This window comes from Argiope bruennichi, chromosome 9 (genome assembly GCF_947563725.1).
Source record: "Argiope bruennichi chromosome 9, qqArgBrue1.1, whole genome shotgun sequence".
NCBI lineage: Eukaryota > Metazoa > Arthropoda > Arachnida > Araneae > Araneidae > Argiope > Argiope bruennichi.
This window is the reverse complement of record NC_079159.1, coordinates 88,536,524-88,554,824: the sequence shown is the minus strand read 5'-3', so window position 1 is coordinate 88,554,824 and position 18,301 is coordinate 88,536,524. Positions and strand designations below refer to the sequence as shown.

General features: G+C 30.9%; 1 protein-coding gene across 1 annotated transcript in view; it reads right to left on the bottom strand.

The window, feature by feature from the left end:
• Positions 1 to 5,613: 5,613 nt before the first annotated feature.
• The window catches only part of LOC129984392 (alcohol dehydrogenase [acceptor]-like), a 32,070-nt gene continuing 19,382 nt past the window's right edge, over positions 5,614 to 18,301 (bottom strand). The window contains exons 8-12 of the mRNA XM_056094271.1: positions 14,554 to 14,707; positions 13,066 to 13,214; positions 10,906 to 11,089; positions 7,773 to 8,001; positions 5,614 to 5,984 (exon numbers count right to left, since the gene is read on the bottom strand). Of these exons, the coding sequence (XP_055950246.1) occupies positions 5,813 to 5,984; positions 7,773 to 8,001; positions 10,906 to 11,089; positions 13,066 to 13,214; positions 14,554 to 14,707 (888 nt within the window). The 3' untranslated portion in view covers positions 5,614 to 5,812. The remainder of the gene's footprint in view (positions 5,985 to 7,772; positions 8,002 to 10,905; positions 11,090 to 13,065; positions 13,215 to 14,553; positions 14,708 to 18,301) is intronic.

The window sequence follows — 18,301 nt, the reverse complement described above, 5'->3', positions numbered from 1 at the left end:
TATACCCTTTTTCTTAAAATTACTATTACTAATGGGGTAGCCAAATAACAAGGACATGAGCTGGTACTTCTCTAAACTTCCATGAGACAATAACTAGAAAAATCATGTAGCGAAAAAATTAAAATGATCTGGGCATTGGTATCGTATTGGTCTTAACTAATCTGAAATAAATAGTTATTTCAACTCAAAATTTTCTTTGTAATGATTTCGATAAAAAAATAATAATTCTCCTAAAAATCCATGTTAATATAGCATCTGTACTTGGGACTGAGCTGATCATGAATATAATATACGTCCATTTTGTGTGAATTTTATGACCTTGATGATGATCGTATGAAAATCATCTCATGAATACACTTGTAAACAAAGCGATTATCCATCTGTCGCATTGTATTTATTCTGTAATAAATATGTCGTTGGTGTTTATATGAATATTTCAATACAATGATGATTTTATAAATGATGCTCAATTTTATAGAAGATAAGGTTAAATAAAAACAGAAAAAGTTGATTAATTTGTAGACTTCTAAAAATAATACTTTTTAAAAGAAGTTTATTTCTAGAAGATAATAGTGGTATAAATTTCATTTTCCCCCCTTTGAAACTCTTATTGTTTGACTGTTGCCGAACATACAAGAAACTGATACGTGTAATGATGAATGTGACAAAATATACATTTAGAAAATTAAATTAGTTAGGTTCTCATAGAGAAGATGATCTATGTTGAGGAAAGAAGAGGGTCTAGGTTGTCTCATAGAGAATAGAGGTTAGAGGTAGAGGGGTCAAATGTTGTGATATGTGTAATAAAATATTTAGAAAAATCTGAAAATAAATTGAATTTATTCATCGATACGAAGAGGAAAAACTATACTTCTGTTACATGCAACAAACAGTTTTCTCGGAAGTTCAACTTAACGTAGCACTTTTTGACTCATATTAATGAAAAAAAGCTTATAAAAATGATATGCATCAATACATTTTCTCATAGTCTCGACATCCTTAAGGCATCATTTGTTGACGCATATTAAAGAAAAACCTTAAATAAGCGATACATCAAAATTTTTATTCCTCCTCGAAAGCATGCATGGATCAATACAAATAATAATCAGTACAAAATACGTAAATATAATTCAAATAGATTCATAATAAATTCAAATAGATAATATATACAAGTATGTAATAGTATGTCGCTCAATATACCCGTGCAAACAAAATATCCATAGTTTCGCAAATAAGCATAAATGGTTTAGTTATTGTTATTGAAAAATTAATTCAATATCAAAAGCTTAGAATAAAGTATTTTAATTTCCGATGCCTTTTTTTACATCAAATTCTTCTTTTATATGTATTTTTTTTCTTCTAATAATAATTCTCAATGAAGCTAACCTGCTTAAAGGGTCGACAGCGTTCCTGCTGTGTCTGCTTGTGCCAAAGTGTCAGGTTTACCACAGAATTATTGATGACCTATCTTCCCTAAGGACTTTGTTTCTCTATGAAGAACAGTCGAAGGAAATATTAGTTCAAACTGGAGCTAGTTCTTTTTTTTAGAGAGAGAGAGAAAATTTGCTCTTTAAGAAATATACACTAAAATTTTAAATTCAAACGAAACATATATGGTTATCTATGGTATATCCCACAGGTCTCCACACCAGCATTCCTCTTTTTGGGTTTGACGTAAAGAAGGAATGCATAATTACTTCTAAAAGATCTTACATATCCCAATCGTGTTGCATTTTGAAATTTTGCTTTAACAATTTTTAATCAATCGAGAGATAATCTTAAAGTTCCATTACAGATTATTATTAGTGATGCAATGTAAAGTTTATTTTTGTATCTGCATTAGTCTTCTTTTCATATATACACTATCTTTATATAAAATAAAGAATAAGTTTTTCAGTGGCTCTGAGGTATAATTCTTTTAAAATTTCCAATCTGATTTCTCAAGTTGCATAACTATTTCTGGATATCTTATTTCTCACCTTAATAACTTTAATAAAATCCAGATATTGCGTCCAATACAGCTTAAACTCTATAATCAGACCAATATATTTTATCTCCATAACTTATTTAATGTTCTTACCCAGTAACATAATTGGTAATTTTCTTGAAACCTTCTTCAGAAAGGCAGTATATACCGATACCGATTGAGGTGAGTAAATTTGAATCTAATCCATATCTAACTGCCCAGTCAACGTCTGATCAAGAACATTCTAAGGAGATTCAGTAAATCTATTAGTCGTAGATTCAACCTTCAATATAGTAATATATGATAAATGCAACAGAGTTTTTTTTTTTTTTTTTTTTTTTCGAAAGTCCAACTTGAGTACACTTGCTCACACAGAAGAGAAAGCATACCTATGTAATATAAGCAACAAAAGGTTTTCTCACAAGACAGGCTTAAATTATTAGTTCATACAAAAGAAAAATCTTTTTCATGTGATATATGTAACAAAGGTTTTCCTAGAAAGGGACCTTGAAAAAAATATTTATTGACTCATACAAAAGAAAAACCTCATGCGTGTGAATTACGCAACAAAGAATTTTCTCAAAAGGGTAATTTGAATAAGCATTTATTGTGTCATAGAAAAGGAAAATTATATGTATGTAATATTTGTAACAAGGGGTTTTCTTTGAAAGGCAGTTTGAGGAAGCATTTATGCAGGAAGTGATATTGACTCTAAACGAGTTTCAGGAATGGTGATTAATTAAAATATTTAATTGGTTTCAATTGTAAGAGATGGCGACACCAATCATGTCATGTGATGCGTGTGATGTCAGAGCGCTGGTAGGCGCTTAAAGGAGTAAGAATCGATTGTTCTTTCAGGCGCGATGGACGAGTGAGGTCGGACACGGTTTACATGCTCCCTTTAGGTAGCCTTTTTAGGCTTAGCCATGTTTGGCGTCCCCATACAGGTGAATCTTGCTCCAAATTTAATCTTGTCCCCTTTCTGTAAATAGTGTAAATATTAGTTTTAATTATGTGTAGTCTTAATAAATTAATTGTTTGTTAATTCGGATATTATTATTTTCCTTTTCCCAAAAAATTCGCTTTACCCCTAGACGCCGTCCTATATTTATCTCTATCTCTACTAATAATAAAGATGTACGTGTGCTTGTGTATGTAGGCGGTCTACAGGTCAGACTGTTTAACCTAACGTTACCGAATTCGGCACATATACAGCTTGGAGAGTGAGAATGTGCAACTTAGAACAGTTTTAAATTTTTTAATAAGAATTTTAATTAATTAAAAATTAAGCTGAATTTTCTAGTTTTCCTTCAAAAACTTCCGATTATTGTCACTAAAATGAACTTTACAATGTTTCAAAATTGTCTTTTTAAGGAAATTGATTTAATATTTGTGCAAATTTTTGCTGAATTTCTGCATTTTTTTTTTTTTTTTTTTTTGTCTAATCTCAGCGAAATATATTTACGTTGTTGCACTGAAATACTAATTGTTTTCATGTTGTTGTTGTTTCTAATAGCTCTTGTCTAGACAAGTCACTGACTTTAAGAAGTCATTTGTGGTTTTAAGCCAATGGTACGTCTCTTGTTTTTTCAGTAGTGCCATCTAGGGCCAAGGGAACGATTTAGCTACACACATGTCAAACCCTTTTTATGGGGCGGACTTCATTCACTCATCCACAGATCGCAATTTAGACCTGAATCAGAGAACGATCACCCCTGATTCAGTACCCTCAGTGGTATTACTCTCGACATGGAGGATTTTGTGACCACGACAGATTTATACGCGCGTCAGCCACCACACACACACGGAGAGTCTTAGGCCGGCGGGGTTCAAACTCGCAACCAAAGGGACGCGAATCCAACGCCCTACCAACCAAGCTATAACGGCCAGTTTTCATTGCTTTATCAACTGATTTTTTTTTCCATAATTGAAGGTTAAAGATGTACTTTGTTTATATCTGTTTTGTTTATGAGATGCATAAAGAGTGAAACTATAATACTGTGAAATTTTTAGCATAGAGGAATTACATTTTAACTACAGACATGATAATTTAAAGAAAAACGCTTAAAATAAAAGGTTAACTTTTGAAGTAAGACATTTTTAGTGTTTGACAGTTTCACAGTATGCTGGATATAAAATGATGTTTAAGCGATTTAATTGATATTAATGACAACTGATATTCCGATGAATAAATTGGTCGCCAAATTTGACTAGTTGGTTCATATAAAAGAAAGCCTCATATGTCTGATAAATGAAATTGTTTTCTCAAGTTACTGACATGTATCAAAAGTCATACATTCAATCGAATGAACAATGCTAATGTGTTATGAGGGAGGGGACAGGCTTGGTGGTTTCATAAGGTCCAGAAAATGTTCAAAATTCAATTTAATGAATCAAAAAGTTAATTTTTTTTAAATAAAGAAATTTATTAAATCCTTTTCATGTCCGATCTTAGAATATCATGTGATATGGTAAATGCTCGAATATTTCCTATAACTTTAAAGAAAGTATTTGCTAATATATAAGGTTTTGAAACATCATATATACATGAAGTAATTTAACTGTACATTAAAAAAAAGGTAATCTAAAATTACATATACCTATTAAAAATTCCTTCATAATTATACTAAGGATGTGAATGAAAAATCCATTACAAAATTCTTTCTTTACAAACAAGAACACGCTAAGATAATTAAAAGAGTGTAAAAAAGTCAAAACTAACTAAATTTTGAAATTTTCCACTGAATCTCATAAAATATTTTAGAAGTCACACAAATTAGAATTTGTGATTTGTATGAAAGAATATATTTCTGGTAATTGTTTAGTTTAGTGTAGTTATATCAACGTCCCTTTGTAAAGCTACACTAGGGCTATTTTGAGACGGACCTCGTAATTTTGAACAGCGGGCAGATGACGGGGACGATACCTGAGCTGGCACACCCCTCTCCACGCCACACCACACCAGCGGGAGGACGTTTGGCATGACGGATTTAACGTGCAACAGACCCCTTACACGACGGTTTTCGGTGAAATCGGGTCTCGAACCTGAAATCTTACGGCTCATAAGCCGAGACTTTACCACCAGGCCACCGCGGCCCTTCTGATAATGGTGACTCACTCGGGGGAAATTTCTCTCTCTCTCTCTCTCTCTCTATGTGTGTGTGTGCGCGCGCGTGTGCGTGTGTGTGTGGGAAATATAAACATTGTAAATCCTTTTTCTTCAAAGTAATTAGTTATTTTATAATTTTTTCCCCTCATTTTAGATATATTGCATTCTCAGATCCTGAGCATTTGCTTAACCTTTTTTGTTTTTGAATATAAACTGCCTCTCCCCGGACTAAAATAATTGAGTGTCAAACTGCTTAAAGATGCTGTAACGATTGTTATTAATTGTTCATATGGTTCAAATGTGTACTAACAAATAACAATAAGCAAATAATAACAATAAAACAAATAAGCATAATTGTTGAAATTATATTTGTAAAAAATTCACCATTTTTGGCCAAAATTAAACGAAAAGTAGGTATTACAAAAGTAATGTAGAATAAGTCATGATATAGAATGAATCATCGCATAATCAGAACACCACTGAAAGAGAAAATAACAAATCCTTCCTTTTATATATGATTTTTTATTGATATCTTGGAATACAAAGTAAAAAAAAAACATCTGAGTTTTGCTCTTTTGGCATACAAATGATAATAGATCGGCATGGGAATGATAATTTTGTATACTTTCAATAAAGATGCAGCAATATTTCATTGAGTAAAAGAGGGAATGTCACGAAAAGGATATTGTAGAAAAATTAAAATCCTTTTTGGTGAGAGTGTGGAATGGATGAATCAATCAATGACTTTCATGTTGAATTTTTTTTTTCGCATTCTCTTTTTTTATGTCTTCCAGGATGAAATCGGCGGCGCGTTCGGCGATCATCAAGACGACGGCATGTGGATTTCCTGAAGTCAGATGAGGAAATGAAGAACTATCCGCTACTCTTAAGTTCTTTATACCACGTACCCTGAAAACGAGAAATAAGATGGTTAGAGTTATAATTTTGAAAGAAGTTTTAAGTTAAATTAGCTGATATACTCGGCATTGCCCAGGATTAAATTATTTTCATGTCAGGTATTTTTAATGTAAAAACTAGTTTTGCATAAAAAGTAATACGCAAAGTATTACTTTATAGCTCATTTAAAGTGAGTATATCATTTGAACCAAACGATTTTTGAAACAATACATAGTTGATTTTTGTCTATGAATTATTAATATTTGTTTTGTACTTCAAATCTTGCTCATACATACGAATATAGTATTAGAAAGGTTCTAATAAACAGTTTGAAATACAGTTTATACAAATTATAAATTATATTGTTACGAAAAAATTAAATTATTGAGCTATTTAATCTTTCCTATTAATATGATTAAAATTATCAACTAGAATAGAACAATTATTAATAATTGTACAGTTAATGAAGAACATCAAAATAAACTAAATGAATTAATTAACCCTTTTATAAATATTTAATCGTCTGCTTTTAAATTTCTTTTAGCGTTCTTCCACAATTGTTAATGTATTATGGTAGCATTCCTTCATACGTATTATTGTTTTTCAACAGTAAAAATACTGTTACAAATTGTATATAAAATTATTTTTTAAAAAATTATTAAAATAAGGGAAACAAATCATGAAGAAATGAAATTATATTGCTGAAAAATTAATTATTTGCTTCTAAATATGTTGTAAAAATAGTTTGTGTGGGATAATATTTTCGGAAATTATCGCGATATAATGCCAAACTTTTTCTGAATTTTTAAGATAGTCTGAATCTATTTAATTATACATTAAATTTTGAAGAAATATTAAAAATTGAAAGGTAACCTGTCCGGAAATTAAAGTGATATCACTGAAAATGCAAAAATTTTAATTTTAAGAAGCTATAAAAATATTTATTTTGAAATAATATATTCTATAATTACTGGGAAATATGGCAAAATTTCGATTAATTTCTAATTAATAGACGAATACTTAATTAATCTTTGCACTTTTCAAAATTGACAATATTCTTTCTCTTGTCTTAATTTATAAGTATGCAAGATTTGTTTAAATTCGAAGCAGCTACTTGGGAAAATATGTAGAACATACACAGCTACAGTGGCTTTTATTTGTATTTAAAAAAAGTTATTTTTCTTGAAGGTTGGCTTCATATTTAAAAAAGGGTTTAAAATATTACAAATAACGAATTTTTTAATTGTTATAAAGATTCCTAGATAAAATTAAACTTTTCTTATTATATATAAATCTCAACTATGTTAGGACAGTTTTTTTCCCATGCCAGATGGGATCACAAAATTCTGACATAAGAATATGAAGTTCGTGATTAGATGGAATCTTTATTACCCGGAGAATATACCTTGTGTTTCGACCTCTAAAATCCAAAAATACTGGTAACAGCATTACCATTTACAATTTATGTTTTTAAATTAAGTTTTAAACGTAAGTTAAAATAAATGTCAAGATGGGTTCTTTCACTAGCACCAAAACAATGAAACAGACTTATTTTTTATTTTTTTTGTTATAAAAGATTCAATATATAATTCAGTTAATGTTTGAAAATAGTTCTAATTTTTTTTTCATGAATCACTTTGCAAAATAAATCATTCTATTTTTAAATCGTCTAGTTAATTAAGTAGTCTTTACAAATAATCTCAGTTTGGGAAAATCTTATCTCATATTTCTTAAATATATAAGAATATTAAATAAAAACATTCTGAACTTTGAAAAACAATCCACACCAAGCCAAATTACTTAAGTTTCAAGTCAAGGACAGCCATAGGATCGTCATCGGGCCCCATAGCACAAGTTCCGACGGGGTGGTAGGCAGTGATAGCCGACGTCCGCAGCCAGCATTCGAGGAATTTGTCATTCTCCAGACTTTGGCTGTAATTAGAGCAGTGTCCATATCCAGGTAGGTGAAGGCGAGCTCCAAGTTTTCTCATGGGTTTTGTTGAACCCAGCCGGGCTGCAGTCTTCAATGCTGATTGTATGGTGGGTTATGAAAAGTTCATTATTTATAATGCAGAACTGATTTAAATACAATTTGTTATACAGAAATGCTTTTTATCCTCATTATTTAAAAATTAACCATTGAATGTCGAATGTTACATTTATGTCAGCATACCTAATTTTTTCTTCTAAAATAAGTTGTAACTTATGGCACTTGACATTAGACAAACCCGCTGACGAAATCAGCGATTCAAGCCGAGTTTTTTTGTGCAGTAGCTTCTGAGGCTAAAGGCCCCTGAGCAAACAAGGACAGAAATCTGAATTCTAGTTCATACGAAGATACACTAGCACACTCGCTTGCTCAAGCCCTTTATACAGGAGGGCTCTTTCACAACCTCACAGATTGAATACAAGGTAAAGAACAATTATGCCAGAACCAGGACTCGAACCCGGAACGCCCAGATCACGGAGAAGACGCACTACCCCTAGGCCAGGGACGCAGGCCTTCTAAAATATGACGATGATAATAAGATTGAAGAAAAGATGAAGATGAGCAATTCTTATAGTTGGAAATATGATACATACTGAAAATGTTATTAAATCAATTTACAATATGTACATGGTAGCAAAAGAGCTTATGAGCAATAACAACAACAAAAAAAGATTATGTTTCTCACTTATGAATGTATAGTCTTTTTGTGTTTTTCGTACGACTGAGAATACTATATTTTATTCTGCATTGTAAAATTAAAAGTTACTATTTGAAAAATAAAATATTGAAGATCTGATTTGTCACTATTAACACATTTTTTTTCGAAAATGAATCTAGTGTTGTAGTTTGACGATATTGGGTTCCAGGCGATGAACTTCTGATCGTTCGGCAACACTGATCTACTTCTTAGTCACAAATAATACTTAACAGAAGATATGATTTTTCTCCTACGATTTATTCAAGAAATAAAAGTTAAAAAAAAAACTTTTTTAAACGTTTTTTCTTTTCTTTTTAAATCAGACTTTTAAGAGCTAAAAGGATTACGGAAGAAAAAAAAGATGATTGGACAAATAAGTGCCTTGTCTTGTAGTTAACTCGAAAACGAGCAATGCCGCGAAAGATATTTGAAGAATTCTCTTTTATTCTTTCATTGCACGATTTTTTAAGAATTTCAAAATGAAAACTGTTTTTGTCATGAAAAATTCACATTTAACAATAAAAAATGGACCCCCCCCAAAAAAAAAACATTTAAATAAATTTTTACTAAAACATTTCCTTTTTATTCTAAAATGTATTCTAAATTTCTTAGCGCACTTTGATCAGTAGGGTCTTTTTGCTATAAAAAGACAATCCATTAAAATTTTTGTTTAAAAAAAATCTAAAAATCTTTAATTTGAAAAAAAATTTGTCTTTTTCATATACACATGAAAATAAAAATTATGCATCAAATTTGATAGAGTATGCAGTAAGGGATTAAACACTATTATAAAAAAATGATTACATTCAAAATCAAATTTTATGATTTTTGCTTCTTTGCATTTTGGCAATATTAAATGGACGGGTTTAATGCATGCTTAATTGATCTCGGTCTAAGTAAGACAGATGTGTTGATTTAAAAATGAATTCAGTTTTCTTTTCGGTTACGAGAACAATTTTCTTTGAAGAACTAAAATAACAATCCATAAAAAAAATGTATCTAAATATTGTATAGTAAGTATTTGCTAATTTCTGAATTCCTCTATATTTAAGAATAGGCTGGCTAGCTTAGCAGTCTAAACCCAATTTTCCACCATGTTTCCCTTTTCACAAATCCCCTTTCATTCTCCCCTCTTCTAATTATCTGAATTTTCGAGCGATTCTTAGCTACAGAGAGGAGAAGAGGGGGACAGACCGATCGATATCCCTACGATTTGAGATTTCACCTGAGGGTTAATAAGTTTTCGTATCTGTATTGCGCTTGTAAAACATTTAAAAAAATAATGCTTAAATCCATGTGATTAACGAAGATCCAGTATCGAAGTTTGGGCGATATATATTGTAAAAAAAAATAATACATTTTTGATATAATTGCATGAAGTGCTGCTACGTTAATGGAGAAGCAGCTCTATGTATGCCAAGGTATTTCTATTTCCAGCTTTCACCTTTCGGATAAATAGTTAAATTTGTGCAGTATCCATTTTGCTGATTGATTTTACAGTAACATATTTCATGTTTTATTTTCATTTCAAGGATCTGTGAGCAAGATGCAACGCTAGAAAAAAAAGATTAAACATGCAAAAATTTTGAAATTTTATTTCAAAGCTTCATTTCAAACAAGTCACATTCAGAGGTTAACACAATGACGAAATAAACAAGATCTAAATTATGTATGCAGAAAAACTCATGTATGGGAATCTGAAAATAAAAATCTGAGGCACTTGTGGTTTTCATTGCCTTGCCTAAAGTTCAACATTTTTATGTGTGGTAGAGGAAAGATAACATTTTTAGGGAGGGGGAATACAAGATAACTTCCGGGTAGACCATTCAAGCTGTTTTTTTTTTTCTGAATGAGTTCGATATATATCGATCGAAATATTGAATATAACAGTCGTACTTTACAGTCGTAAGTCTCTTCATTGTATTCAAGCATGCTTTAAGTTTGAATTATTATAGAGAAAACAGTACCAGCTCAAGTTTGAGAATCTTGGATAGAGAATATTGGGGAAACTAATATTGTTTAACCGATTTAATTTTATTTGTAATGTATTGTCAGATTCACCTGGGGAATATTTGCAAAATGAATGCAGTCTATTTTTAACGAGTGGTTTCCGGTTGGGCTTTCCTATATGAATATAAGTCTGCATTGATATTCCCTATCTTTTATGCACAGAATTATAATTTGTATCAACACATTTCTATGCAACAACGACTTTCTAAAAAAAATTCAGAAATATTTTTCAGTACCTTTGATGAGGCATTTCACATCTTCTTCTCTACTCAAGTAATTGGGGTCAATGATGGGTGCCTTCATGGGATTCGCCGAAGCCAAGAGAACCTCTCCTTTGCTGAGGGGTTGTGTGCAAGATGCCAAGATGATGAAGCCTTCTTTGGAGTCGTTTGTAGAACCGGGAAAGGTTTCTTGAAATGTCTGCGGAAAATTCGATGTTATTCATAAAATAGGAATATACATGGATTCATTTCAAACATGACCCAGCAGCCAATTTTTCAAAGTCAATAAATGCATTGTAGGAAGAAAACTTTGAAACCAAAATTTTTTATAAAATCCCACCCCCCGGTCTAATTAGTTATGTTTAGCAAAATAATCTTGACACAATAATATTTTAAAGGAAAAAAAAACTTTTGGCTTCGAAACTAAAATTAACCGAGTCATGAAACTTTGAATTTGATTATTTTAAGCGACGTCTAACTGCGGCATCAAACAAGAACTACTTGATGATTGGTTGATTTGGATTACATTATCAACATTATTAAAGAACCATAAGCCTTATCTTTTAGTGAATTATCAAGAAAGAATTTTCTTTTCTGTTTTTCCAAAAGGATATTTGTAGAATTTCTTCACAGTTAACTGAAATTTAATACAGTTGGTATACAAAATGAAATTTTAATGTCAGAATTAAATGGAAAAATAAAAAAGTGTTTTTAATAGCCATAATTATGTTGCTGATATAAAAGAAACATTCTATTGATTATTAATTCTATCCTTCATATATGTTTTATGTTTGTTTGTTTTATTCTTAGGTATTAAATTTCATGTTTGGGTAAATCAAAGCCTTCTTTTTTGTAACTTGACTAGTACAAGACAGGTGTTGATGTATTCGATTTTCTGAATGCCAGGCAATATCTTAAAGATATTCTAAAAGTACTGTTGGATGTATTGTGCTAAGTGGAACTACCAAGGGAATGAAAAGGGGTAAATAAAGGAGCATTTTGACTGTCCCTATTTACTAAAAATTGTCTCTTCAATTTGAAATTAGTTGGTAATCCCTGCAGAAATCCTGAATTGTCATTAAAGTAATTGGACAAAGCGGGATGACTAGAGTGAATCAAGATAATGATACAAGATTTGAGACCTACGCACCCGATGTACGCGTCCAATTTAGGTAGGATAAATCATTAATGACAAAATGGGGAGAAGCGATTTGCACTATGTACATTGATAGCAATTGGGTACTGCACTCATAACTTCGATTTCTCTCCGACTTTTAGAAAAATTATGCAAATTATTTCCGAATACATTGGCTCGAATTGGGAATACTCGCCAACTACTTCACTGTACATTATGTTGCCAGTTACTTATATGATATTTTATCACGACTTATAGGAAAAAAATGGATGCGTCAATCTTAAGAATGCCTTATGCGTGGAACTCTTAAATAAATTCCACCATTGGGCGTGGAACTATATCCATTTCATTTCATTTCATTTATATATTGCTAAAGAAATTAGAAGCTCGCTTCTTTATGCAATTACTCCCCATCCTCGTATTCGAGATATCCACCTCCTATGTGTTAAATCATCAATAAGTTACGAAAGATATATTCCTTACAGAATTACTCCAACTCTACAGGGCTCTCGGTAAAAAGAAAATAGCCTCCATTATGAGTAAGTAATCCGCCTACCCCTCTTACAGATGTCTGGGATATGCTTAAATAGCACCTAAGATTCCTCTCAGATATGAAGATAAAAAGCTTCTGATATGGTGGTTGATTCTTGCTTTACTCAGTGGGTACATTAAGGCTGCTGGGATCATTTAACTCCACTTTCATGGAGGGAATACCTCCAGCCGGTGGAATTGCGCTATAGCCGATGATGGTCAATGACTCAACTTTAGTTCTCACTTCCGAGCTGTCTAAACGTCGATTATCCAATAATTCTGCAGGCCATTTGGTAGGAGAATTATGATCCCTAATAAAGAGGAACGATCCGTCATCGGAAAGGATCCAAAGAGCAGCACTGCCATTATCGTACCCAAAAAGGAGGTGAGAACTTGCTTACTATTTATAAATTGAAAAAACTTGGTGCAAACTGAATTTTCATAACCAGCTTCTAGAAAGCAAATTTAATTGTAAAAATTCCTAAAGAATCATCAGAGCAGATACTAACGTCATTCTTGAAATTAGCTATAGAGGAAAAGAGATCTCCATTAACACTTCCAAGATTGAAGAGCATGAAGTACATCTTCGAATGAGATGAATTATCTCCCGGCACTGGAAGTCTGACGACGACCTCAATTCCGCTATTAGCTAAATAACCTGCAAAGAAAAAGGATTACTTTAGATAAATGAAAAAAATAACGAATCTAATTTTAAATTTTCTTGATGCTAATAGTTTATCGTTTTTATAGGCGGAGAAAAAGGAAAATGGAATTTCAAGATCTTATTTTTTTAACGTTCCAGCTCGTGGTTTTTGATTCTTTTTTTCAAAAACTTTGAAAGGTATAATGACGAAAAAATTAATATATCGAAATTCCACCAATATTAAAATCTAATACCGAAAGATAGCACATAATATTTACTAGCCACGTTACGAGAACAGCCGTCACCATATTAATAGTATTAATTTAGTCATGGAAACCAACTTTAATGAGCTACATCTTACTGAATAAAAAGGAAAAGCAAATAATAATAAAATTATACTTGACAATAAACGTACAGCATTCTAGGTATGTTTACTGTCAAGCATATTGCAAAGCATAGAATTAAATAAAAAATAAAATTTTTGTCAAAGGTTTAGATTGTTATATTTCTTGAGAATAGATAATGGTAGAAGTAAACTAATATTAATGGCGTAACTAGAGATCAGGGGCTTTCGTATGAAATAAAAACTGATGAAATCGGACCAGTGACTAGAGCTGTAGGACTGTTTTTGGTTTTCCTAATTAGTTTTAATATATTGGAAAGATCGAGTCAGTTGTTGATGCTCAAGAATCTGTCTAAATTATTTTATTCCATCTCTCAAAAATGGATGTTGGAGTAACCGATGTCAGAAAACTCATGATCTCTTAAAGCATGTCAAAATGTCATAAACTTCTATGTGAAACAAAAATTGGCGAAGTTGGATTAATGGTTGAGATTGGATGACTGTTTTTCCCCTTATTATTTCAAATACAGAAAAGCATTAATCACAAGTTTTATTCTACATTCTTGCTTTTGGTGTTCTTTTTGCAAAGGCATTTCAAAGTGAACGGATGTTGCAAATATTTATCTTATTGAAGAAAATAGATCGAAATCTGATATTAAAATATAACTAATAATAACTAAACTAACAAAAAGAAAAAGATTCTAGCCACTTTTTACAAAATTACACTAATACACCAAAATTTTAGCACAGAGTCACCCTCAAAAAATCAACACTACTTCCAATAGTGAAGTCGTAACTCGGTTTCCTATCATTCTGGCGATGATTAAATTTTGAGAAATTCCTAATACTGTACGTAGCTGCTTTTAATTTCTGCCAATATGTTTCTCAGGTACCTAATATATAATATGTTATATCCGCTCTTGGAGGCTACTGCCACCTGTATAATTGATAGAAAAATTTACTCATCACAATTGCTTATTAAAATTTATGCGTTTTTCATATTTCCCTCACCTTTTCCTTTCGTTCCATATTTCCAGATCTCCGAAGGGGTCCGGACTTTGGCGGTCGTGGTACTCACAGGAGCGTCCAGGTGAAAATAAAGGGGTACATTAAGGTGATCTCTCAAATTTTGACCGACGCCTGGAATATCTGCTACCACAGGGATCTGAAAAAAAATCATTCAATCATTTTGTTCTCTTCAGGTGCATTCTTTAATAATTTCATGAATGGAGACGTTTCATGTTGACCTGTAAATTATTTCACTATGAGGTAATTTTGGTATCAAGTAATCAAGTACATATTTTAAAGATATGTACTTAATCCCAAACAACAGATAGTTAAATGATAGACATAATTATATTCATTTGATGATTTTAAGGTAACTTGATGCCATTGTTTGAATATATTAATTGGTACTTTTAAATTTCTTCAACTTTTAATTTTGTAAATTAATTAATTAATTAATTATTTGATAATTTTTTTGAATTTATTTTTTTGAATAATTCTATTAAGTTTAGTTCCTTAAAAATTATTCTTAAGATTACAAAATAATTTTAATTTTATTATTTCGGCTATTTGAAGAAAATTTAAATTTGTAAGTATTGCTTCATATCGGAAAAAAAAAGAAATGATGCCAACAACAACAGCAACAACAAAAAAATAGGTAAAACATTAGTATGACATTCTCAATAGTAGTTCTCGAGTCCCTTTTACTCCAAGAGTACTTAAAAGTCTCGTTTTAATAATGCTGATATCTTCGTAATACGAGCGTTTTCCTGATGGTATTCGTAAGAACTTTAACAATGTAATTTAGAAAGCAAATAGTAGATGATAGATAAAAGCAAAAATTAATAATTAAATAAACGAATTTAGTTGTTTTAATTAGTTACAAATTTTCTGAGAAATCGGCTTTTCTGAGGTTATTCTGCTCCAAAACTTATCTAATGATATAAAAATAGTAATTAAATTGAAGAATTAATTTCTTCTAATCCTATAAAGATTCCTAATTTCATACAGACTGCTTGAACATTTGTGATTTTGAGTTTTAAAAATTCACAATCATAAATTTTCAGGATCATCTGCTTGAGACTATGAAACTGCATGGGGCTAGGAAAAAGATATTTTTATTTTTTTAGACAGTTTTACAAATGTGGTATATTTATTTTTTTATTTAAATGAATATTTTTTGCCTTTTAATCTTATATGTGCGAAACTACAAACCATTTTAAATTAATTTTAGGATGAGCTAAGACTTGGAATTGAGTTATCTGATGGTAGGGAAGGTTTTTATTCATTTGCAAAATTTGTACCGAACAGACAAACAAACAGATAGACAAGAAAGGGAATTAATATTGCATTATCATCCAGTTCTGAATTATATTTAAAGTTTCAAATCTCTAGATCATCGGGAAGTTAGTTTAAAATTGATTACACAATTAGTATCTAACAGAACAGATAGAAAGTGGGTTAATAAAATAAATATTTTTAAAGTATTAATAAAGCATTAGAGTAATTTTAGCAAGAGGAATGTCGGATTCCAAAATTAAAATGAGGCAGCATGTTTGACGTAAAACATGCAAACGACATCATTTTGTTTGCAATCTCATACATTTAAAGGATTTGTATGTTTATGACTTAGTAAGTACAGCTTTCTAGTGTTTTAGATTTTTACTTCAGTTTAATAGAACAAACATACTAGGCATTTCTGATAAACAAGCTTTGAAATTTCAATTAATTTCGGTTTGCTAACCATTTTATACTCTCAGAAATATTTGATTATGAAAGTAATAAATATACAAGAAATCCTTTCAATTTAGAAAAATAATATACAAGAAATTAAATATATAGAATTTTATTTCATTACAAAATAAACAGAGTGTAAAACTTTACAGAAATCATCTGAAAGTACTTTATTACAAAGCAAATTTATTTATTTTCTTTTGGGAAGAATACTATTAAAGAGAAATGAATTCAAATCTTTAATCGATTAAAGGAGTAACAGTGAAACATTTTTCATTTATGTAGAAGCTCATGTATTCTTACATTAAAACTTTAATATATTGTTTTTTTTTACCACAAATGTTACGAATTATCTTTGTTCAGGTATTAAATGATTTTACGAAAGACTTTAAGATTTATTCCCAATTTCATATTGCAATAATCCAATTGACTTATCAATTGGATTAGTGTTCAGCTTTGAAAGCTGCATTAAGTCTATTTAAAAATAGACGTCTCAATATTTTAAATATAGACAGATAAGACGGGAGACATCAGAGCCGATAATCCTTTAACACTTTACTGAAAGGAAAATCGTGATAACCTTTTTTAACACTTTGCTGGAAGGAAAATGGTCCTCACGAATTTAACGTACTTACATATCAGTGGACAGATAGATCGTTAGTGGGATCGGTACACGAACTTATGATTCACAAATGGACTCCTCTTCTATGGCATCGTATCATGTAAATAATATGGTAGAATCTGAATCATGTGACATAAACGAGGATAACTGATGCATAAATGGTGGATAAAAAAGCGCCAAAAGGATAACACTTTTTATGTAAAACGATCGGAACCCCTACTTACGATCCACAAATAGACTCTGCTTCTATGGCATTGTGTCTTATAAATAATAAGTAGAATCTCAGTTATGCGACATAAATGGCATAACTGATGCGAAAATGGCAGATAAAAAAAGAGGCCAAAAGAATAACATTTTTTATTTAAAATACCTCTATCGAAAACTTATCATCCATAATATTGTAAGGAATCTGCAATATTGCTTTTCTGCAGGACTAGTATTATTACTGAAAAGAAAGTTTCACAGATAATCTTAATGGATGCCAGCTTCTAAACATACAAGAATTATGGTGGTATCTCTATTAGAAAATTGAGATCTGAAAATCATTCTAGAAATGCGGATTCCTTATGAGGTACAATATGCGTACTCTATGCGGAGCCTATAAAAAGCGAAACGCTCACACGAGGATTAACTTTCTCTTTACAGTGTTTATCTGTTATAACTGCTATTAATGCTGTTATTTGATTAGCGATTCTCTAACTGCTTGTATTGTTAGTTTTTACTAATATTTTTCTTTTTGCATGCCACGGCTATGTTTTTCCTACTTACATTTCGTATTTTCTCATGGAATAAAGCATCATTTTCCATTATTAAATATGTTGGATTTCTTTCACAGTATGCTCACGAAATATTTCCATAACAATATATTATCTTTCAATATGAAGAATAACTTTTCTGAACTATCTTGATCACAAATAAGAAAACAGAACATAATTGCAAAAATGATTTTATTCTGCTTGGAGAACAAACATCGAAAATATGAAGAATCATCAAAAGCTGCCGATCGATCTTTTTGAGGATTATAATTTTCATTAATAAAGAGTTTCAATTTTTTTCTAAGTCTAGTATGTATTATATATTAAATGACATTGATACATACTTTATTAAAATAATCCTTCATGGAAATAAAAAGCTGCTGATAATAGGGTGATTTCTTTTTTTTATTTTTATTTCCTTTTTTATCCCCCTCTCCCTTATTTTTTTTGACCAGAAAAAAACACGATTTACATTCGATTTTTCTGAAAAACAGTTTTTTGTCAGTTTACGGCGAACCTCCCCCACTACACTCTCCACCTCCATCACCGCTTCACGGTTCCACTCTTTCTTTTCCATCGATCGCTGTATAATTTTCCAGTTCTGAAAAATTTCTTTCGAAATCCTAACTCACTTTTCCAGTAA